The sequence below is a fragment of the Oryx dammah genome, unplaced genomic scaffold (assembly GCF_014754425.2).
Source record: "Oryx dammah isolate SB20612 unplaced genomic scaffold, SCBI_Odam_1.1 HiC_scaffold_12, whole genome shotgun sequence".
NCBI classification, from domain to species: Eukaryota; Metazoa; Chordata; class Mammalia; order Artiodactyla; family Bovidae; genus Oryx; species Oryx dammah.
In genome coordinates, this window is record NW_024070196.1 from 7752721 (window position 1) to 7775804 (window position 23084).

The 23084-nt window shown below is 42.2% G+C and overlaps 2 protein-coding genes across 6 annotated transcripts in view; both read right to left on the bottom strand.

The window, feature by feature from the left end:
- The window catches only part of DCLK2 (doublecortin like kinase 2), a 189035-nt gene that overhangs the window by 154301 nt on the left and 11650 nt on the right, over window positions 1–23084 (bottom strand). For all 5 annotated transcript variants that reach the window (XR_005723037.1, XR_005723036.1, XM_040251471.1 and 2 more), the window contains exon 2: window positions 9626–9957. Coding sequence is in view for 3 of the 5 variants with exons in the window: in XM_040251471.1 (XP_040107405.1) it covers window positions 9626–9957 (332 nt within the window). In the remaining 2 variants the exon portion in view is untranslated. The remainder of the gene's footprint in view (window positions 1–9625; window positions 9958–23084) is intronic.
- LOC120871613 (cytochrome c oxidase subunit 7C, mitochondrial-like) lies at window positions 13576–16689 on the bottom strand. The gene is made up of 2 exons (XM_040251663.1): window positions 16629–16689; window positions 13576–14015 (listed from the first exon to the last, which is right to left on the bottom strand). Exons 1-2 carry the CDS (start codon window positions 16687–16689, stop codon window positions 13729–13731), a joined length of 348 nt encoding a protein of 115 aa, XP_040107597.1. The 3' UTR covers window positions 13576–13728.

Consider the following 23084-nt stretch of genomic DNA (forward strand, 5'->3'; position numbering starts at 1 on the left):
TTGTGCAGAAGCTTTTAATTTTAATTAGATCCCATTTGTTTATTTTTGCTTTTATTTCCAGAATTCTGGGAGGTGGATCATAGAGGATCCTGCTGTGGTTTATGTCAGAGAGTGTTTTGCCTATGTTCTCCTCTAGGAGTTTTATAGTTTCTGGTCTTACATTTAGATCTTTAATCCATTTTGAGTTTATCTTTGTGTGCGGTGTTAGAAAGTGATCTAGCTTCATTCTTTTACAAGTGGTTGACCAGTTTTCCCAGCACCACTTGTTAAAGAGATTTTTTGCTTTAAATAAATATGGTTGGGTCATTACAAAGAAATGAATCTTCACTAAAAAATGTGATGCTGGAAAAAGACACAAAAGAAGTATTATTTATAGTATAGTACCCATGAAAAAAACTTTTTAAAAAGTGAGGATGGAAACCTTCATAAACTAAGATAGCTGATAAGATGGATGCCCTCCAAGGGGTTGCCATTGTTCCCCACGGAGGCCCCATGGTACACAGGCATCCTGAGGCTGGCACTGGTCCCAAAGTCTGGAAGCATTTTACCCCCAAAGCGTCAACTGCAAGCAATTTCTGAGTCTGTTTTGCCTCCGCCCATGACAAGAATCAACTTGTTGCAAAGTTCCACTAAATATGTTTCTTTTACATTAAAACTCTGCTGTTTCTGTGAAAGCTAAAAGCTAGAATTTTTTATACATGTGGACAAAAGCTATATTTGGACCTTTCAGTCCCTTAACAGAATAAAGACATTTTTAAAAGAGAACTCTCCCCTGCTGCAGTTTATTCTAAGAAAGGCACTCTGATTTTCACAAAATTTAAAAAGTAAACCTTCTCTTCCTAAACAATTTAAAAATTCAAGAAGATTTTGTTTTTAAGAACAAAAATAAAAGCCAAGCATTTAATCTAAATTAATTTCAAGTTAAAAAAAAAAAAAACTACTTAGGGGAATAGTAACAATTTCTATTTATACAAATGCTTTTTTCTAGTCATCCCATCTACAAACACCTAGGTTGTATATTTTTTAAAAATTGATAATAAATTATGACATCACTTTTAAGTATCAAATACTTGAGATTTTACAAAATTAAATCCTGATGTCTTAGGCTTCTCTTTAAATACAGGTAAAATGACATGGGACATCTTTATTTAATTCCGTGTGAAACTATACTAGCCAACAGTATGTCAGCCTTGCACAATGAAGACCAACAGTCTGAAGTCCAGAAGAATAAAGACTACAGACCGTGACATTCAAACCCACCTGTGTCAGTTAGATAAAAAGTGGACAGAAAGATTATGAGAACATCTATGAGGTCTGCAATAAACCGAACTTGGAGCATGTGGCCTAAATGATAACAAAGCTGATATTTTAATAAGTATCATTTCCCTTTGAAGCATTTCACTTACTTTACACCAAGATTTCTGAATCTCAGCATTATTGACATTTTGGACCCCAAAGAATTATTCTATGGCCGTCCTGTGCGTTGCAGGAGGGTCAGCAGTTTCCTCTGGCACCTACCCATTAAATGCCAGTCAAGATCACCAAAGCACGACTCACAGACATTGCAAAGCCCCCTGAAGGCAAAAGTGTACTCAGCTGAGCACTATAGCTTAATGCTAAAGAAAACCCAACAATTCTCATGGACAAAATCCTGAAATGTGATTTTATCTTAAGTGATTTTCCAAAGAGACATAAAATACATCAGACTAACCAACTCAGACCTTGTAAATGGAGATACTACTACTAGGAAGATGGGATCACCAGTTTAGAGGAGAGGAAAGACTTCACAGACATGGTTTTCACAACATAAATGCTTACAGGCACACGGCACACCGGTACCTCTTCAACCAAGAAAAGCTTTCAAGCCAGCAAAGATAACCAGGGCCCTTTAAAACTCTAGCACAGGTATCAGAATGGGATCACCAGACCGTTCATGATGAACTGTTTAATTGCCTACAAATTGTTTAACCTCTATCCTTGTGTCAAAGACCAGACTAATTAAAGTGAGAACAAAACATGAGTAGGAAGAAACCAGGAAAAAGAACATTAAAGTCAAGGCAGATAGTCTAAAATTTTGTGCAGAGACAATTCATGAACACATCTTAGTTGCTTTCTCATCAACTAAGCAAAGTTGTTCTTTTCTTGAGAGTTTTTAGAGAGCAGATAGTTTTGAAAAATTCATTTTATGGGAAAAAAATTAAAATGAACACTGACCACTTAAAGGTTTGCATTAATCTTAAGCACAAGACAAATCTCAGGCTATTTCAAAGCAAGATTTAATCTCTTCACACTTATAAACCAACAAAAAGATAAACTTGATGTTTTAAATAGTAAGTCCACTTACAGTACAAATGTTGAATCCATGCCCAGAAAATTAGTTTTTAAGGGTACCTGGCAATCTGAAAATATAATATACCAAAGCTGTGTCTATCAAAAATGAAATCTATAATTTTTCCAAATCAACATTTTATTTCAAAGTTTAAAAATCTTTTCTTTGCACATGAGAAATAATGTTTTAATCTTTTTAAGACATGAACAGTGACAAAAATGATACATGTAACATTCTATAACCACATGCCAAAATCTCAGTGATTAACTCAATGTTTTAATTTCTATGATCTGATTGAAATCAGTCTTATTTTCTTTCTCAGTGCTTGAGTTTCTGCTTCTAAGCAGACATGAAAGAGAAGTAGTGGAAATCAAAACAGCAAATGCTGGATTTCTGATGGTAACTATAATTTGTTGCCTTCTGAATTCATTAAAAAAAAATTCTTCCTCTACTTTTCTTACTTAACACAAAATTGAAAACATACTACAGTGTTTTTTCCTTGCTTTTTCCACTTAACATTTTTTTTGTCTTTAAATATTCCCCCACCACAATTTTCAATACCTATTATACATAAATCTTATGGTAATACCATTTAACTGCTTTCTACTTTAGAGATTTTAAATTATTTCCAATCTTTTGATCTGATTGCTAGAAAATTTTTATACACAATTATGTTTGTATCTTCAGTTATTTAGGATAAATTCCTACAAGTTAATTTACTAGTTCAAATAGTAAAAATATTTTGAAGTTATACAAAAAAATTACTTTCCATAAAGATAATGAGATGGAGTACACTTCCACTCTTTGGAAATGCCAATTTACTGCACATTAAACAATAACATTTTCTTTTTTTAAAAAACCTATCAACGTTAAATAGTAATAATAATATCTCATTGCCTTAATTTACACTTTTGTTAGTGACACTGAACTTTTTTATGCTTACAATTTATAATCCTATCTTCTCAAATTGTCTGTTTAGCCCTTTTTTCCATTGTAATGTTAGTTTTTTCATATTAAACTACTATGACTCAATATAAATGTATGTAATCTTTGCTTGACATCTAGAAATTTAAAGTTGTTATGCTTAACCAATCAACCTTCCCTTCATAATTAATTTTTCCACTACTTTCATACTTAGAAAATCCTTTCCCATTCCAACTACTGACATATCATCCTTTTGTTCTTTTGTCTCATTTTGACATCTATATGTTTAAGACACCTGGAGCTTATTTTTGGTATGGTTATGAGGATGTGGATTTGATATCTGGCAGCATGACAGCCAATGAATCATTATTTCCAAAATTTTCCTGCTTATCTTTTCAGATTGACTTTTAAAACCACTTTGTCAGGTATTGCTCTCCTCACTCCAAAACAATCTCATTTACATTCTTAAGGAAACTGCATTTAATCAGTACAAAAAATCAGGAGAGTTGATGAGAGTTGTTGACCCATAAAGAAGGCTGAGCGCCAAAAAAACTCATGCTTTTAAACTGTAGTGCTGGATAAGACTCTTGAGAGTCCCTTGGATTGCAAGAAGGTCAAACCAGTCAATCCTAAAGGAAATCAATCCTGAATAGTCTTTGGAAGGACTGATGCTGAAGCTCCATACTTTGGCCACCCGATGTGAAGAACTGACTCAGAAAAGACCCTGATGCTGGGAAAGACTGAAGGCAGGATGAGAAGGGGATGATAGAGGATGAGATGGTTTGATGGCATCACCGACTCAATGGGCATGAGTTTGAGCAAGCTCCAGGAGATGGACAGGGAAGCCTGGAGTGCTCCAGTCCGTGCAGTCACAAACAGTCGGACATGACTGAGTGACGGAACAACAAAAATCAACATGATAGTACCAGGTGCTATCAGGCATCCTTACCAGGTACCTGATTGTCACAGAAACACTTCCTGTAACTCATTTGTCTTCCAATACATGGGCTTTTGAAACACCCCACATCCAAGGTCTGGAGTGGCTGCTGCACTTCACCGGACCAGCTGTGTGGAGATACCCCACATCCAAGGTCAGAGAAACCCCAGTAAGATGGTGGGCACTGGAGTCGCTGTGAAGAGATACCCCACATCCAAGGGCAAAGGAGAAGCCCCAGCGGGGCTGTAGGAGCGGCGAATTCATGTTCAGAATCAAACCCATTCCTACCAGAGACGCTCAGAGGGCTCAGACAAACCTTGCATGCACCAGGACCCAGGGACCCCACAGAGACTAACACAGAACTGTGAGTGTCTCCTGCGGAGGGGCGGGTCGGCAGTGGTCTGCCGCAGGGACAGGGGCTCTGGGTGTGGGTATGGCATAAGTCCTCTTGGAGGAGGTTGCCATTAACCCCACCAGAACTGCCAGAACTTACAGAGGACTGGGAAATACACTCTTGGAGGGCACAACAGAACCTTGTACACCAGGACTCAGGAGAAAGGAGCAGTGACCCCACAGGAGACTCGCCTGTGGGTGTCCAGGAAATCTCCAGTGAAGGTGTGGGTCACTGGTGGCCTGCTGCAGGGCTGGGGGCATGGACTGTACCAGTACATACATGGGATCTTTTGAGGGAGGTCACCATTATCTTCACTACCTCCACCATAGTTTCATTTCAGTCGTTCAGTCGTGTCCAACTCTTTGCGACCCCATGGACTGCAGCATGCCAGGCTTCCCTGTCCATCACCAACTCCCAGAGTTGACTCAAACTCATGTCCATTGAGTTGGTGATGCCATCCAACCATCTCATCCTCCGTTGTCCCCTTTTCCTCTCACACTCAGTCTTTACCAGCATCAGGGTCTTTTCAAAGTCAGATCTTTTCAGAGTCAGATCTTTGCATCAGGTGGCCAAAGTATTGGAGTATCAGCTTCAACACCAGTCCTTCCAATGAACACCCAGGACTGATCTCCTTTAGGATGGACTGGTTGGATCTCCTTGCAGTCCAAGGGACCCTCAAGAGTCTTTTCCAACACCACAGTTCAAATGCATCAATTCTTCGGTGCTCAGCTTTCTTTATAGTCCAACTCTCACATTCATAGATGACTACTGGAAAGACCACAGCCTTGACTAGATGGACCTTTGTTGGCAAAGTAATGTCTCAGCTTTTTGATATGCTGTCTGGGCTGGTCATAACTTTTCTTCCAAGGAGTAAGTGCCTTTTGATTTCATGGCTGCAGTCACCACCTGCAGTTGAGCTATTTCATATCCTAAAAGATGATGCTATGAAAGTGTTGAACTCAATATGCCACCGAATTTGGAAAACTCAGCAGTGGCCACAGGACTATAAAGAGTCAGTGTGCATTCCAAACCCTAAGAAAGGAAATGCTAAAGAATGCTCAAATTACCGCACAACTGCACTCATCTCACATGCTAGTAAAGTAATACTCAAAATTCTCCAAGCCAGGCTTCAACAATACGTGAACCACGAACTTCCAGATGGTCAAGCTGGTTTTAGAAAAGGCAGAGGAACCAGTTATCAAATTGCCAACATCTGTTGGATCATTGAAAAAGCAACAGAGTTCCAGAAAAACATCTATTTCTGCTTTATAGATTACACCAAAGCCTTTGACTGTGTGGACCACAAGAAACTGTGGAAAATTCTGAAAGAGATGGGAATACCAAACCACCTGACCTGCCTCTTGACAAATCTGTATGCGGGTCAGGAAGCAGCAGTTAGAACTGGACATGGAACAACAGACTGGTTCCAAATAGGAAAAGGAGTACATCAAGGCTGTATATTGTCACCCTGCTTATTTAACTTATATGCAGAACACATCATGAGAAACGCTGGGCCGGATGAGGCACAAGCTGGAATCAAGATTGCCAGGAGAAATATCAATAACCTCAGATTGCAGATGACACCACACTTACAGCAGAAAGTGAAGAACTCAAAAGCCTCTTGATGAAAGTGAAAGAGGAGAGTGAAAAAGTGGGCTTAAAGCTCAACATTCAGAAAACAAAGATCATGGCATCTGGTCCCATCACTTCATGGCAAACGGGGAAACAGTGGTTGACTTTATTTTGGGGGGCTCCAAAATCACTGCAGATGGTGATTGCAGGCATGAAATTAAAAGACACTTACTCCCTGGAATGAAAGTTATGACCAACCTAGACAGCATATCAAAAAGCAGAGATATTACTTTGTTAACAAAGGTTCGTCTAGTCAAGGCTATGGTTTTCCCAGTAGTCATGTATGGAAAGACTATACATACACGTGAGAGTTGGACTATAAAGAAAGCGGAGCACCGAAGAATTGATGCTTTTGAATTGTGGTGTTGGAAAGACTCTTGAGAGTCCCTTGGGCTGCAAGGAGATCCAACCAGTCCATCCTAAAGGAGATCAGTCCTGGGTGTTCATTGGAAGGACTGATGCTGAAGCTGAAACTCCAATTCTCTGGCCACCTGATGCGAAGAACAGGCTTATTTGAAAAGACGCTGATGCTGGGTAAGATTGAAGGCTGGAGGAGAAGGGGACGACAAAGGGTGAGATGGTTGGATGGCATCACCAACTCAATGGACATGAGTTTGTGTAAACTCCGGGAGTTGGTCATGGACAGGGAGGCCTGGAGTGCTGCAGTTCATGGGGTCGCAAAGAGTCAGACATGACTGAGCGACTGAACTGAACTGACATAGGCTTTTGTTTCAGGTAAGAATTTTTCTTTTCTTAGTGTATTGAAGAACTCATCCCCCATTTTACTACTAGATCTTTAACAGAATATAGATTTGTATTTCGTCAATGCCTTTGTGACAGTGTTTGGGAATGTGTGTACTCTGCTTTTTCCTCTAGAGCTCATGTATGAAAGGGCTTAACAGTAAGCCATCCTTTAATTTCTGTTGTAAGTCTACTCATAACAATAGCCTTTAATATATTGGTGATTTGCATTGCTTGTGCTTTACTTAACATTTTTTAAATATAAATATTTCTACCTGGAGTTTTTTCAAAGATAATTTTCTGAATACTAAAATTTCAGTGATTTCTATTTCAATTAGGTGTTCAACTTCTATAGTTTATTTACATTTTCCCTGAACAACATTCATTTGGAGATTTCCAAATCTGTTTCTGCTTTTAAAATCTTTACTGAATTCCAGTTTATACTCTATTTATGTTTTCTAATTTGCTGCACCTTTGATTTTCATTTTTCCTTTTGTCAGGCATCTTAAACATCTGTCTTCCCATTTCTAGTCTTCTATGCATCCACCAACAACCAGCTATTTGATTTACCAAATCTCCTTTCTGTCCTGTGGTCTAATTTTTTTTTTCACTTACTTGCAAGACGAATCTTAAGGTGTTTTGTGTCGTGCTGTGCTAGTAACTTAAAATGTAAAGTGTCTATTTCCATTCATATTGTGAACCTATTTTGGGACAGGCTTCTATGAAATGTTATTAATTTTAATCAATAAAGCCATTGTAAACTCACTATCATGTACTAGAACTTTCAGAATCTACTGTATAAAATTTTGTTTATGTTTAAGAAAACAACCCAGTAACTAGATCTGGTCTTAGAAAATTAGAAACTAATTGTGTTTTTACAGAAGACATTGCTACAGTGTTTTTTATTATTCGGTTCTCAGCACTACACAAGCCAAACACTTCAAAATAAATTAGGTATGTTCGAGGGAAGAAATAAAATGGAATAAAGTAACAAATTGAATGCTGGAAACTACAATGTTTAATACAATATAAATCTAAAAAACTTAACTACTAAAATTAGGAAAAAATACACTTTGGAATGATAATCTGATGGTGGTGAAACTCAATATTTGTATATCTGCTATTCATGCATTCTTGCTATCGACTCAACTTTTTTTTAGCATATTAGGTTCCCTGGTATATTGTTACTATAATTTGGCCTGCATATTCCTGTATAATTTGTGTATATTTTTCAGAAATGCTGCTTAATTACCTCCACTGTTCCCTATGAAAGTACATTTTTGAAACGCAATTTCTATATTATACATAAGTAGGCAGGAAAGAGTTTCCTAAAAGCATTAAATATCTTTTATTTTTACTTCTGTGATTTACCCAAACTCATAATGACTCTACTGGTCAACAGATGTTTTTAATCTTAAATAGAGAATATTTCATTTTATGTAGCAGCCTTTTCAACTTACATTCTTCCCTCAGAAGTTCACATTTCCCTCTAGGTTGGTACAACTACTGTGGAAAACAGTATGGATGTTCCTCAGAAAACTACAAACAGAATTATCATATGATCCAGCAATCCCACTCCTGGGTACATACCCAGAGAAAACTATGATTCCAAAGGTACACGCACCCCCAGGCTCACAGCAGCCGAGACACGGAAACACGCTAAAGGTCCACCAACAGACGAGCAGATAGAGTCGTGCTACATACACCCAGTGGAGGGTTACGGAGCCACAGAAAGAAGGGAGCAATGCCATTTGCAGCAACGTGGATGCAATCAGAGATTATCGCACCAAAGTGAAGTCAGAAAAATAAAGCCAAATACCAGATGATATCACTTCTTTGTGGAATCTAAAATATGACACAAATGAACACCTACAAAACAGAAACAGAATCATGGACACAGAGAACAGACTGCTGCTGCTGCTGCTGCTAACTCGCTTCAGTCATGTCCGACTCCGTGCAACCCCACAGACGGCAGCCCACCAGGCTCCCCCGTCCCTGGATTCTCCAGGCAAGAACACTGGAGTGGGTTGCCATTTCCTTCTCCAATGCATGAAAGTGAAAAGTGAAAGTGAAGTCGCTCAGTTGTGTCCGACTCTTAGCAACCCCCATGGACCGCAGCCTAGCAGGCTCCTCCATGGGATTTTCCAGGCAAGAGTACTGGAGTGGGCTGCCATCGCCTTCTCTGAGAGAAGAGACTCATGGTTGCCAAGGGGAGGGGGCTGGGGGAGGCATAGAGTGGGAGGTTGAGGCTAGTGGATGGAAGCTTTTATATACAGAATGGATAAACAAAAAGGCCCTACTGCATAGCACAGAGACCTAGATTCAATAGCCTATGATTAAACCATAACAGAAAAGAATATTTAAAAAAGAATGTGTACACATACATATGTATAACTGAATCACTTTGCTAAACAACAGTAACACTATACTTCAAAAAGTTTATGATAGATTTCTCTACATCTCTTTAGAGATACTTGGGTAAAGAGACAAGGAAGCCGCTTGCTTACATTTTTCATGATAAAGACCAAGACGCACACACTCCTCACAAGTACAACTAGGAGAATCATTTCTAGTGAACTCTGACATTCATATTGTTAACTAGGTAACTCCCGTGGTACAGAGAGGGATTAAAGGCAAACTAGGGCGTGTGGGGCTAGAAACATCCTACCTGCTTCCCGTCCAGCGTGCAGAGCCTCTTCACCACTCCTGAGTCCAGCTTAATGGCATCGGTGATATCTGTTAAGACCTGTTCAAAGGAGTGAGCAGTCTTCTTATTCAGCAGGATCCGCACAGCTTTTCTAGGCTTCACTCCACTTCGAATCACAGTCACTAATTTAGGCTTGATGAAATCTTTACTTTCCTTTACTTCACTCTTCACTGAGGAGGGAGGAGCCGAGCGGGTGGTCCCACCCTTGATGTTCACAGACCAGTTCGGATTAACGTTTTTGGTGTAGTCCACTTTACGAAATGGCTCATTTGATGCGCACACGTAACTCTCACCTAAAAAGAAAAAAAAGTAGGTTTATCAATGTAATTATTCCCACCATAGAAGCATTTTCTATGAAGCACAAATGCTGTAAGTCCATTGAGTGACTCTTCAGCTTAACAGGTTCAGCATTCTCCCCACAGCCCTTTCTTTTTCACAGCATCTTGTGTGATGCTATTCATAATGTGTGCATGAGTGAAACGCAAAGGACAAAGAAACTAAAGATCTGAGTTTCTTTCTGGTCACATGTCACCCTGCATAAAGTGGCTTGTGAGACCTCCGTTCCCTGATCAGGGATCAAACCCACCGCTCAGCAGTGAAAGTGCAGAGTCCCACCCACTGGACCACTGGGGAACTTCCTGCACTTTGCTTCTCAGCATCATTGTCTATAAAGGGAAGTTGTTGAACCAGGTGAATTCTAAGTTACTCCTTGCTTACAAAAGTCCGTTAACTAATTTTTAATGTCTCATTCTGGAAGAAATAACTATAGCACAAGATAATATAGTCACATAAAGAAGTAAAACTGTTTCCCTCCTCTTTCCAATTATGTATTTCAGCCCTCAAAGAAAAGTTTCTACAAAATTCGCAGAGCTGACTAAATTATATTCAGTTATATGATCATTTACTCAATTAACGAAACTACAAAAATGAAGCTAGAGTTTTGTCAGCTCAAAGAAATATACCACAAGATTTTTTTTCTTAATGGCAGAATGAATTTAAAATAATTAGTTTAAATAGATACCCTTTACAATGTCTACTTAAATGAGGAAGGATTACTAGTTAAAATGATGTGTTCATTATTCATGTAGCCTTTGGCTTAATTTTTACTAAGTAAAACATAACAACTGTATTATTTTTCAATTGTTTTAACTGATCCAAATGTTCATTAATTTTAAGTTCCAAAATTATATATTGAAAAAACATCACAATTTTTCTCTCAGGAAACTCAGAAGTCACCTAATTCTTTTAGTCTCAACTTTCTGGTATAAAAGATAAAAGGATTACATGCTAAGATTTTCTCTAAAGTATCTTCTAACTCAAAAAGAATTCAATTTTTTTCACATATGTAATATAATGGCCTCATTTTAAATAGATGATACAAGCCTTAAATGCTAAAAACAAAATAACCAAAATAAGTAGAGGAGAATTCTTGAGGACAATGTATTAATGCAAATATTATTTTTAACTATTATCAGAATGTTTTGAAGTCTTAATTAATGGAGATCGCAAAGATTCACAAAGGTATGTGAACAATTCAGTAACAGATGAGACACAAAAGTATCTGAAAAGAGGAGCAGCGTCTTCTGTTTAAACGTCCAACTGGGCCACTGCCCACAAAAAGTTAGGGAACCAGTCTCAGGCTTCAATACTACTTCTTCACCAATACTCTGAAATCTAGCCCAACCATCACAATTTAGAGATTTTCCATCTCTGCAGGTTTATCATTTTTCAATGTGGGAAAACAGCATGTTATTCAAAAGTAAGTGTAAATTTAGTAAAATGGAACTATGTATCACATACATGTATTCATGAGCTAAGATAAATCATTACAATCCTGCTTTAATTTTATAGAGAAAACCATTCTCATATTGAAAACCTTACTATTTTTACCTATGATAAAGCTTAATTGCATGTTTGATCCAAAACATTAAGTTGGAAGATAAAAGGAGGAATCTCAGCAAGAAAAAGGGATTGTTCTTTTTTAAGGCCAGAGAAATCAGCTAGGGGAGAGTCTTTCCAAACAGAGAGAGAAATGATAATGGCAAAACAAGCACTAATTTAATATGTCAGATTACCCTGATCATACTAGCCCCTGCAAAGCTGATATGGCAACCAGGAAAGCTGCCTTTTAAATTTTCCTTTTGCCTCTTTACACGAGTTCAGACTGCCAGAATGAAAACAGGTAAAGAAAGCCTGTCTCTCAATTTTGTGTGTGGTTACTGATAAATTTTTACTTCCTTCCTCTCTCTTCCTTTCTTCATGTTTCTATTAGAAATGTGTGGATCAGTTCTATAATACATATGTAAAGTTCTGAACCTGGCCTGACTAATGCCTGCTGAACAGAGCTTCATCCTGTTCTGCACCCATGGCAGACACAACCGTTCACAGAGCACCCTTCTGTTTAGCCCAGACTTCCTCCTCACCATTCACATGGAGTGTCTGCTTACATGACAGGTTGCCCCCATGTCGGCAAACCCACCTTGGCATCCTTGGCACTCAACATTTCAGCACAAAGTTTCAAGACGTGATTTTGAGGTCACCCCCAAGTTTCTGTAGGGATTCTGGACACAGAAATCCCTACATACAGATGTCACACCTTGACAAGTAGCCACTGAGATGCCTCAACCCGCCACCACTGCATCAAACAATCTCCTGACTACAGTTCTGTCATTTACACAGATCTGCCCACAGGGAGAGAATATGTGGACAAAAGCACTTACACATTTTGGTTCCTAAGGCAGTGATAGTTCCTGCTATTAAACAATAAAACCTTATTCTTCATTAGACACCCAGCAACTACAAGACTGAGTAGAAGCAATCCGTCTTCCAACAACCAGATTTATGCTTCTGTTTAAAATCTGTTCCCCCCCCCCCCCCCGCCAATGTGTCACTTCTCCCTTTTTCCCCATCCTGGTGAGGAACATCACTTCCTATTCACCTCCTCAGCCAGAGACCTAGATATCATCCTTATGGTTTTCCCTACAAACTATATTCTGGTATCAAGTTCCATCTGCTTTATCTTCTAAATGTTTCTCTCTTAAAAAAAGATTTTGGACTTCCCTGGTGCTCCAGTGGTGAAGAATCTGCCCTGCAATGCAAGGGACACTGGTTCGATCCCTAGTCCGGGAAGATCCCAAACGCCACACGGCAACTAAGTCCATGAGCCACAGCTACTGAACCAGCGCTCTGGAGCCCAAGGGCCGCAACCGCTGAGCCCGCTGCCTTAGAGCCCGTGCTCTGCAACAGGGGGAGCCAGCACAATGAGAAGCCACGCGTCACAGCTAGAGAGTAGCCCCTGCTCCTCACAACTAGAGAAAGCCTGTGCACAGCAACCAAGACTCCTCACCACCAAAATAAGTGAATACCAAGACAAGGGGTTTACTGGGGCATTACTGCTGTACACTGTCGTATTAACCTTCTAAATGTTCCGAAAAATATCCCTCCTCTCTGCCTTCATCACCACCTACTTCCCCCCGGGTCAATGAAAGAGTCTTCCGTTTCCTACACATTCTCCAGAGAGAAAACAAGTTTTCCAAATGGCAGTGCATTTTATGCTAACGACACAGCTGAAAAAGTATATCCTCAAGTAGTGAGCCCTGGTATATGGATAAAATGCTACATTGTCAGAGAATTTTTTTTTCTTTTAAATCACATATTTAATTAAGAAAGTAATAATGCAATATTACCCAAATAAAATGTAATAAGCACATGCTCAATTATCATCCCTGGTGGCTCAGACAGTAAAGAGTCTGCCCGCAATGCGGCAGACATAGGTTCAATCCCTGGGTTGGGAAGATCCCCTGGAGAAGGAAATGGCAACCCACTCCAGTACTCTTGCCTGGAGAATCCCATGGACAGAGGAGCCTGGCGGGCTGTAGTCCACAGGGTTGTCCACAGTTGGACACGACTGAGCGACTTTAGTTTCACTTTCATATTCCAGAGAAGAGGCATTGAGGATTTATGCCATAAATTTATTTACAAACATATCTAGGATGCTGAGTTCAAGGGTTTGATTTAAGAGATTCCACCTCTTAATATGCTCCTCTTCCTATCTGTCTCATTGATTATTTTTTAAGTGGTTGATGTCTTACTATTAAGAAAGGTACAGCAAATCCAAACCCAAAGAACCAAGTCACCATAGCTAGAAATCTCCACTTGCTTTCCACTGAAAGTGGTATATTCTTCCCTGGACCCTCCTCATAGTGGCTCCTATGGACCACAGAGGATTCGAACCTCTGGACGCTCTGTCCCAGCACAGCGCTGCTGGAAGCTCTGCGAAAGATGCAGAGACTGAAGGCGGAAGAAACGGCGGCTGCAAACCGGGCGCTTCTTTCCTCACGACCTTGTTTCCCTAACTTGTCAGAGAATCTTTTAAACTTTTATCAAGACACATTACACACTCACCAAAACAAGGAACAAACATCTCATTTAAAATGAAAGTTATAAATGTGTTATGTATATACCTACATATCACACATGGATATATCAAAACTAAAGCCGTCCTTGAGGATGGTCAGAATTGATCTGACAGTCACAGCTAGATCTCAGGGTCTGGTCTGAGATGGTCCAACCTGTGTTCCTCTGTGGATATCACTTCACAGAATATCTGTGTCAAATGAGGCCACCCCGAGGTGACAGAGTGACACAAACAACATCACTCAGTGACGGCCACTTCTTCACCAACTCTAGCTTTTCCCTCAGTCGTCTGCCCTGAGTATAACATTTAGTAAGACATTGAGTCACAGAATCGCCCTTCCTCTGACAACACCCAATCCAGAAGGAGTCCTGCTTCCTTAGAACCTCCCTGGATTAATCCAGGAGTCCCTGTTTCCTTAGAACCTCCCTGGATTAATCCAGGAGTCCCTGTTTCCTTAGAACCTCCCTGGATTAATCCAGGAGTCCCTGCTTCCTTAGAGCCTCCCTGAAATTATCCAGCAGCTGTCACGCCTCCTCCTGCGTCGCCCTGTGGGGTCCACTCCTACCTGCTGCCATGAGTGGGAAACTCAACTCTGGGTGTGCTCTTGGTGTCTTTAGCTGAAGAGAGCTGAGATACATACACACGCTCAGACATATTTACAGTCTGTCTCTAACAACAGTTCTTTGACCATAACACACTGGTGGAAACCATGTTATAAATTATGATCACAAGAATACTATATAGAAGAGGAATTGTATCCAGAGAACAAACAGTGGTCATCAGAGGGGAGAGGAGTTGGCAAAGTGGCAAAATAGGTGAAGGGGATTAACAGTTTCAAACGACCAGTTAGAAAGTAAGTCACAAGACTGTGCGATACACCACAAGGAATAAAACCAACATTGTACGATAATATTGCATGGTGCGTAATCTGTAAAAGCATTCAATCACTAAGCTATATACCTGAAACTAATATTGTTAGTCAACTATACCTCAATGAACCTTTTTTCTTTAAAGCATTTGTTTTCCGTGTAGAAGGATGGATAGAAGCAGGAGGTGGTTTACACATCACGCACAGTGCGAAACAGAAAGATTTCCGACTTCTGCCTCTCTCCAGAGGCATGGCTGCGGCTTCTTACCACTGACAGCTGTTCAGAGATGCTTCCTATAACTTCACGCCGAGCAGGCTGACAGACCGACCGTCACCAGCTGTGTAATGTAACCTGGGTACCTGTTAACCGTTAACTTTCATCCTTACTGAACCAAATGAACTGCCTCCTCTTTAAGAGGCAAGAAGCTAGGAACTTCCCAAACTCTTCCTCTCCGAACACCTCCATCTCTTACAGACACGCTTCAGTCTGTGCCAATTCTCTCGCCTCCTCTCCCGTCTCAGTGACAAGGGCGCTCTCCTCCCATTCCACGTCACGCCCCTTGCCCATATTTGGATCCTTCCTGCCCCTCGTGCTGAGGTTTCCAGTCAGGCACATTCTGCTTTGTTCACACAGGATTATACACGAGTGTCTGCGACCTCACCACACACAAATCCTCCCCTCTTTGATCTCCGTCCCCCTCTACCTGAGGCGCTTTGGGTTCCATTCACTCCCTGGTGGCTCAGACGGTAAAGAATCTGCCTGCAGTGCAGGACACCTGGGTTCGATCCCTGGGTGGGAAAGATCTCCTGGAGAAGGGCATGGCAACCCACTTCAGTATTCTGGCCTGGAGAATCCCGTGGACAGAGGAGCCTGGTGGGCTACAGTCCATGGGGTCGCAAAGAGCTGGGCATCACTGAGCCACCAACACACACAGTGCCCAGCTGGGCAGTCCTCATCTGCTTTCCCCACTTCCTCACCCACCTTTTGCTCGTAAGCCCCTGCAGCATCACCTCTGCTTCCTGCGCCCGCCGGGCTGACATGCCCTAACCCCAAGCGTGTCTCTCCTGCCACAAGCAAAGCACATGTTGTAATGTCACTCGACGTCTTCTGAGGGCACTGGGCACCAGTCACGAGTTGTGTCCTGCAAATCCTTTCCATCCTCAGCTTTCACGACCTAATTTCTTCCAGCTTACCTCACTTCTTTGGTGCTCCTCCTTGGTCTGTTTGTCAGAATTCCCTTCCCACCCTCCGTCCACCCCATCCTCCTCAGACCCTGTGAGCAGCTGCATCCACCCCTGCAAATGGCTTCAACAACCACCTAGACGCTGAGGACATCTGCAGTCCAGCCCTCTTGAGTTCAAGCCACTTACAAACCATCTCTACCAGGTAAGTGTGGTTATCTCGAATGCCACGTCTGAAGCTAACTTCACTCCTCAGCACTGCCACTCAAGTTCAAATGCTTCACTTCTGGAATTCACCAGCCTAACGCAACACCACTTACACAGTCACCCAGGCAAAAACCCAGACTCCGGCCTCTCTTCTCTCTTTACCCACGTTCAGCAGAATTGGCCAAACTGTTGACAGTGGCCTAAGTATCCCGAGAGCCCACTCCTTCAACTCTACCCTCTCTCGGGTCTCCCCAGATGAGAGGAGTCAGTGGCAGGCCTCAGCAGCTCACCTTCCACAGAGCTGTCACAGCAAGCTTTGAAAAGTGTAGATCTGATGTCTTCTGCCTGCATGCTGCCATTAGAACAAAGGCCCAACTGCCCAGCATATCACACACTTCCATTCACCCTCTGCCACTTCCGCTCAGGCTCCCAAAGTACCGTCACACCAGCTGCATGCACTTTCCTCCCAAACTCACCGCACCCTCTTTTCTCAGTCTCACTCATATGCTTGAAATAGCTTTCCTCTTCCTCTCTCATTACCTTTTTTTTTTTTTTTTTTACTGATCAATCAAGATTCATCACCCCTGGCAAGGAGGTAAAGCAATAGGAATTTTGATATATTGTTGGAATTTCCATGTACTTTAAACTGGTTCAATCACTGAAGAAAAACAGGGGGGCATTACCTAGTGAAAAGTAAGCTGACAATGTACACATCATACAGGTTTGCACCCCAGGAAAATTCCCTAAAGAAACTGGTGTATATGGCAGCCATTAGAAAGAATGCATTTGAATCAGTTCTAATGAGGTGGATGAAACTGGAGCCTATTATACAGAGTGAAGTAAGTCAGAAAGAAAAGCACCAATACAGTATACTAACGTATATATATGGACTTTAGAAAGATGGTAACAATGACCCTGTATGCGAGACGCAAAAGAGACACAGATGTAAAAAGACTTTTGGACTCTGTGGGAGAAGGCAAGGGTGGGATGATTTGAGAGGGTGGCATTGAAACCTGTATATTACCATATGTGAAACAGATCGCCAGTCCAGGTTCGATGCATGAGTCAGGGTGCTCAGGGCTGGCGCACTGGGATGACCCTGAGGGATGGGGATGGGGAGGCGGGAGGGGATTCAGGATGGGGAACACAGGTGCACCCATGGCTGATTCATGTCAATGTATGGCAAAACCACTACAATATTGTAAAGTAATTAGCCTCCAATTAAAATAAATTAATTAGTTTTAAAAAAAGAAACTGGTGTATATGGGCACCAATTTACACACACACACAAATGTGTTTACAGAAGCGTTGCTCAGTAGTCAAAGATGACAATCAACCCACGTGTCCAGCAAGAGAACAGACAGTGGTGTGGTCACATAATGTACTGCTACGCAGTGATGGAGTGAACATACAAGCCACATGCAACAATCTGGATGAGTTTTACAAGTAGTGAGCAAAAGACGAAAAAAGAACAGAATGCAGTAGGATTTAATTTCTTTAAACTCAAAACACATACAATTGAACTATACTGATTAGAGGTGCCCTCCTCAGCGGTTAAAGCACAGAGAAAAGCAGGGGTCAGACTACTGCGACCAGGAAGGAACTAGGAAGGGATACAGGGAGCGCTTCTCAGGCGCTGGCGACATCCTACCGCTGCTTCTTTCCACGCCATGCGTCTTGCAGGGCCTTAGTTTCCGAACGAGGGACTGAACCAGGGCCCTGGCACTGCAAGCACCAGACAGCCAGGGGACCCCCACTACTCTATTTCTTGACAGTCACAAAGGTGTTCACTTCCTAATAACTCACTGGGCTATCCATGTACGTTTTATGAATTTTCTATAGGTAAGTTTCGAACTTTTTAAAATTATGTCGCTCTTCGGTGTATTTACTGTATCTGGAGTCTACAGTGTGCTAACCTCTCATAATCAGGTATTCTTTATCTGTCTCTTCTGCTGGTCCTCAGGGGAGAATTTCTTTTGTGTGTAATGGTTTTATTGTAGAACCCAGATGCCCAGGCCTCACCACCGTTCATCTGAACCAGAAACACTGGAACGTGTGGCCAGAGTATGTGAGAAAGGCTTCCTAATTTCACAGTTGACTCTGAACACAATCTGGTTACAAGCCACTGCCCAGACTGGAAGCTCCCTGAATCTTCATGTTCCCCACACCTAGCCCAGCACCTGGTACATAGGAGGCGCCCAGAACACCTTTGTCAAAGTCATGACGAAGACGCGTATTTCCAGAGCAAACCTGCACACCTCACGGTTTGGATTTGCATTGCTCCTGGGTTAAACATTTGCACAGTGTAGGTGTCACGTGGAATGACCATGAAAGGCCCGGGCCAGGCTCCTGATGGACGTCACATGTGGTCCGAGACACTCTCGGGTCACGAAAGCCCCTCAGAGGGCAACCTATGGCACAGAGGAAGACAAGCAGGCTGGGAGGGCTGCCTAGTACCTACCAAAATGTTTTCATTTCAGACCATGACACGTTTTCACTCCAATAAATTTAAGTGAAAGTGTTAGTTGCTCAGAAATGTCTGACTCTTTGCGACCCTATGGACTATAGCCCACCAGGCTCCTCTATCCATGGAATGGTCCAGGCAAGAATACTGCAGGGGTTGCCATTTCCTTCTCCAGGGGATCTTCCCAACACAGGGATCGAACCTGGTTCTCCTGCATTGCAGGCAGATTCTTCACCATTTGAACCATCAGGGAGGCCCCCAATAAGTGTGTCTTTCAATCAATGAAACGTGTGCATGTGTTTTTGTGTGAATTATACATGAAATATATTTTAATAGCTAAATTACAGTAACTCCTCAACATTTAAAACGTCAACTTACTGTTGTATGTTGTTTAGTTGCTAAGTTGGGTCTGACTCCTTTGCAACCCCATGGACTGCGGCCCACCAGGCTCCTCTGTCCAAGGGATTTCCGAGGCAAGAATACTGGAGTGGGTTGTCAGTTCCTTCTCCAGGGGATCTTCCTGATCCAGGGATCAAACCCATGTCTCCTGCATTGCCAAGAAGATTCTTTACCACTGAGCCGCTTACTGTTACAAACTGTAAACAGCTAAATGCAAATTCACAGTTGGAAGTTCCACAACACTATGTTTTAGCCCTACCAGTTACTATGAAAGTCTCCTATCCACCTCTGTTAAAATATTTACATTAACTGTCTAACAGCATTAATTAGCTATATTTACAAACTATTTGACATTCATGGCAGAAACTCAGATACACAAAACTTGGACACTGAGACTATACCTAACTCTGGGAGTAGAAGCAAGCAAGAACTCCCTGATGAAAAAGAAAACTTGTTTACAACTCTAAAGTGCAAGGACTCATCAAGCTTAAAGAAAACCTCCCCCACCCACCCCACCCCCGCCCACACACACAGATTTAAAAACAAAGAAGAGGAAAGAAAAATCTATGGCTGAAACTTTAGGTCCAATATCACCAAAAAAATCTTAGAAACCTAAATTCTTTCCCAACTTCCAAACTTGAGGAAAAAAATTACATACAGGAATGTAACCAAGAAAAATAAACTTGGGTATGTTGCACCTATAAGATGATTCGATATCCTTAATCAAGCACAACATTTGTGAGACTGTCCTACTGGATGGGTAATAAAGTGAATGCTGTGCCGTGCTTAGTTGCTCAGTCCTGTCTTACTCTTTGCGACCCTCTAGGCTCCTCTGTCCATATGGATTCTCCAGGCAAGAATACTGGAGTGGGTTGCCATGCCCTCCTCAGAAATAATGTGAGTATCTCCATCTAAACCACACCGAAGATAAGTTCCCACACCCAGCTGGTTAAGAAAAATACAGAGTAAGGAAAAGTTAGACAGACTTGCTACCCTGTCATGGCAAACAGCTTAATTTAGGTTTTCTACCCAAACCATACAACGTCCAGAATTTAAACTTACGTGAACCAGAAGTGACACAAAACTCACGGCTCTCACCCGGATGCTGGACCATTGCGGCCACCTTCACAAAATGAATATGAGTCTTTCCCGCAGGGCAGGGCTGAGGACGCAAAATGAGATCTTTCACCTCCAAGACCAGCATGCCTCAGCACATCTGAAGGCCAACGGCTGCAGACAACCTCCCGAAGTGACATGCAGGGGCACAGCCTGTGTGCCCTCCACTGCAGAAGCGGTGGAAAAGCTACGCCGAACATCACAACATCTAGGAAGCAGGTCCACAACTCCACGCTTCAGCATTGAAATTTGGGCGAAGTTAATATAAGACCAACAAAATCAAGTAAAAGTAAAAACAAAAATGCTATGCACTAACCAAAAAGCCTTAAAGCTGGGGGAAAAAAAAAGTCTAATCTCCACAAACAGTCAGACATAACTTGGCAACTCAACAACAACAATCTCCCAGTAGGATGGAACCCACAGATCAAATCCATTATCTGTCTTCTTGCTCCTCAAACCTGAGCCAACCATACCCCACAATCCACAAGCATCCATCATGGCAATTTTAATTCTGTACTTATTTATCTTGGCCGAGCTACATGGCTTGCTGCTGCTGCTGCTAAATCACTTCAGTCGTGTCCGACCCTGTGCGACCCCATAGACAGCAACCTACCAGGCTCCCCCGTCCCTGGGATTCTCCAGGCAAGAACACTGGAGTGGGTTGCCATTTCCTTCTCCAATGCATGAAAGTGAAAAGTGAAAGTGAAATCACTCAGTCGTGTCCAACTCTTAGCGATCCCATGGACTGCAGCCCACCAGGCTCCTCTGTCCATGAGATTTTCCAGGCAAGAGTACTGGAGTGGGGCGCCATTGCCTTCTCTGGTTACATAGCTTCCTTGATCTCAATTCACTGACCAGGGACTGAACCCGGGCAATGGCAGTAAAAGCCCAGAACCCTAACAACTAGGCCACCAGGGAACTCCCAGTTCTGTACTTAATTTGACAGTAAGACTTAAAATGCTTACACCATCCTATCTGGGACAGCTGAATGTCTATTTCTAAACCAAGCGCAGTCAGGCCACTCTGTGCAAACAGCCTCCACACTTCTAGCATCATGTTGTGCAATTTTGCTGGGAGGTAAAGAGGAGGAAGAGGACATACATACAAGACATCTGCACAGACAGTTAAGACCAGAGGACACAGTTTTACCCTGTGAGAATGAAGGTTCATTAGTGGTACAAAACAGACTCATCACACGGCATTCTGAAACTCAGCACACCAAGCCTGATCAGTGTTCAGCACCATGATCACACTGGGAATAACAATTTAGTTTAAGCAAATAGTATCTGGAGCTTTAGGTTGCTATTTTGCATTTGTATTGGTTATAGAGTTTTGTTGGTTTTCAGGTTATCAATTTGCTTGTCTAGTTGTACTGGTGTCTAAGACCTATATGCACAGGTACATCTACCTTAATAAATATTTACGTGACAGTGTGTTTAAAATAACTAAGGCAGTGCTGGGTTTCTGCAACTTGGCTGCTAGGTTTTTACATTGCTTTTCAATTTTAATTATCCCAACACTGCAAGAAGTTTGAGAAATGCTACAGTTTTAAGGATACTGGGAAAGAGATCTTCAAACCAAAATGTGCCCATCTAGGGGACCTCCCTGGAGTCCCGGTGGTTAAAAATCCACCTTCCAATGCAGGGGACATGGGTTCAATCCCTGGTTAGGGAATTAAGATCCCACATGTCATGGGATAGCTAAGCTCGTGTACCACTACTGAGTCCGTGTGTCACAACTAAATAGAAGTCTGCATGCCACAACTAGGAGCCATGCAGTCAAAACAGAAATAGAAAAAAGTTTTGCCCATCGTACTTTATCTGTAAGTAAACTGGGGCATAATGCACACAGGGTCAATCCTTCAATTGGCTCTTCATCTGAATAGAGGTAAACCATCCTCGACAGAGTTTCCCCAGTCCACCTTTAAATTTCACTACTCATCTTAGAGGAAGAATTGGCTCCAATTTTAAGCAAGAGATTGATAGTGAGAACAGCTCAAAAAAATTCAGTCAAGTGGTTAAAAGATAAAGAAACCAGATGTTCATAAAAAAAAAAGTGGTTACATTTGGGGGATGGGCAGAAAGGGGAAACAGTAGAGGAAGCATGACTACTGTCATAAGATGCGTGAAGCGCTGCCATTCAGTCCCATCTGAAGTCTTATGGCTCCAAAGGGTGGCTCTAGAATCACAGGGGGAAGTTACAAAGACACACATTTTTGCTTGAGATGCTGCGGAGCACTCCCGTTAATCAAAGAGCCACAGCATGCTGCTGCTGCTGAGTCGCTCAGTCTTGTCCGACCCTGTGCGACCCCACAGACGGCAGCCCGCCAGGCTCCCCCGTCCCTGGGATTCTCCAGGCAAGAACACTGGAGTGGGTTGCCATTTCCTTCTCCAATGCATGAAAGTGAAAAGTGAAAGTGAAAGCGTTCAGTCGTGTCTGACTCCGTGCAACCCCACAGATGGCAGCCCATCAGGCTCACCCATCCATGGATTTTCCAGGCAAGGGTACTGGAGTTGGGTGCCAGTACCTTCTCCGCCACAGCATGCTGCTGCTGCTGCTGCTAAGTCACTTCAGTCGTGTCCGACTCTGTGTGACCCCATAGACAGCAGCCCACCAGGCTCCCCCGTCCCTGGGATTCTCTAGGCAAGAACACTGGAGTGGGTTGCCATTTCCTTCTCCAATGCGTGAAAGTGAAAAGTGAAAGGGAAGTCGCTCAGTCGTGTCCAACCCTTAGCATGGACTGCAGCCTACCAGGCTCCTCCATCCA

Bases quoted from the DNA above. Each gene is read 5' to 3' on its own strand.
- LOC120871613 (XM_040251663.1), bottom strand. From the start codon at position 16,689: ATGCAGGCAGAAGACATCAGATCTACACTTTTCAAAGCTTGCTGTGAC. The intron at 14,016-16,628 runs GTGAGCTGCTGA...CTGACAAGTTAG, and splicing joins CTGTGACAGCTCTGTGGAAG to GGAAACAAGGTCGTGAGGAA.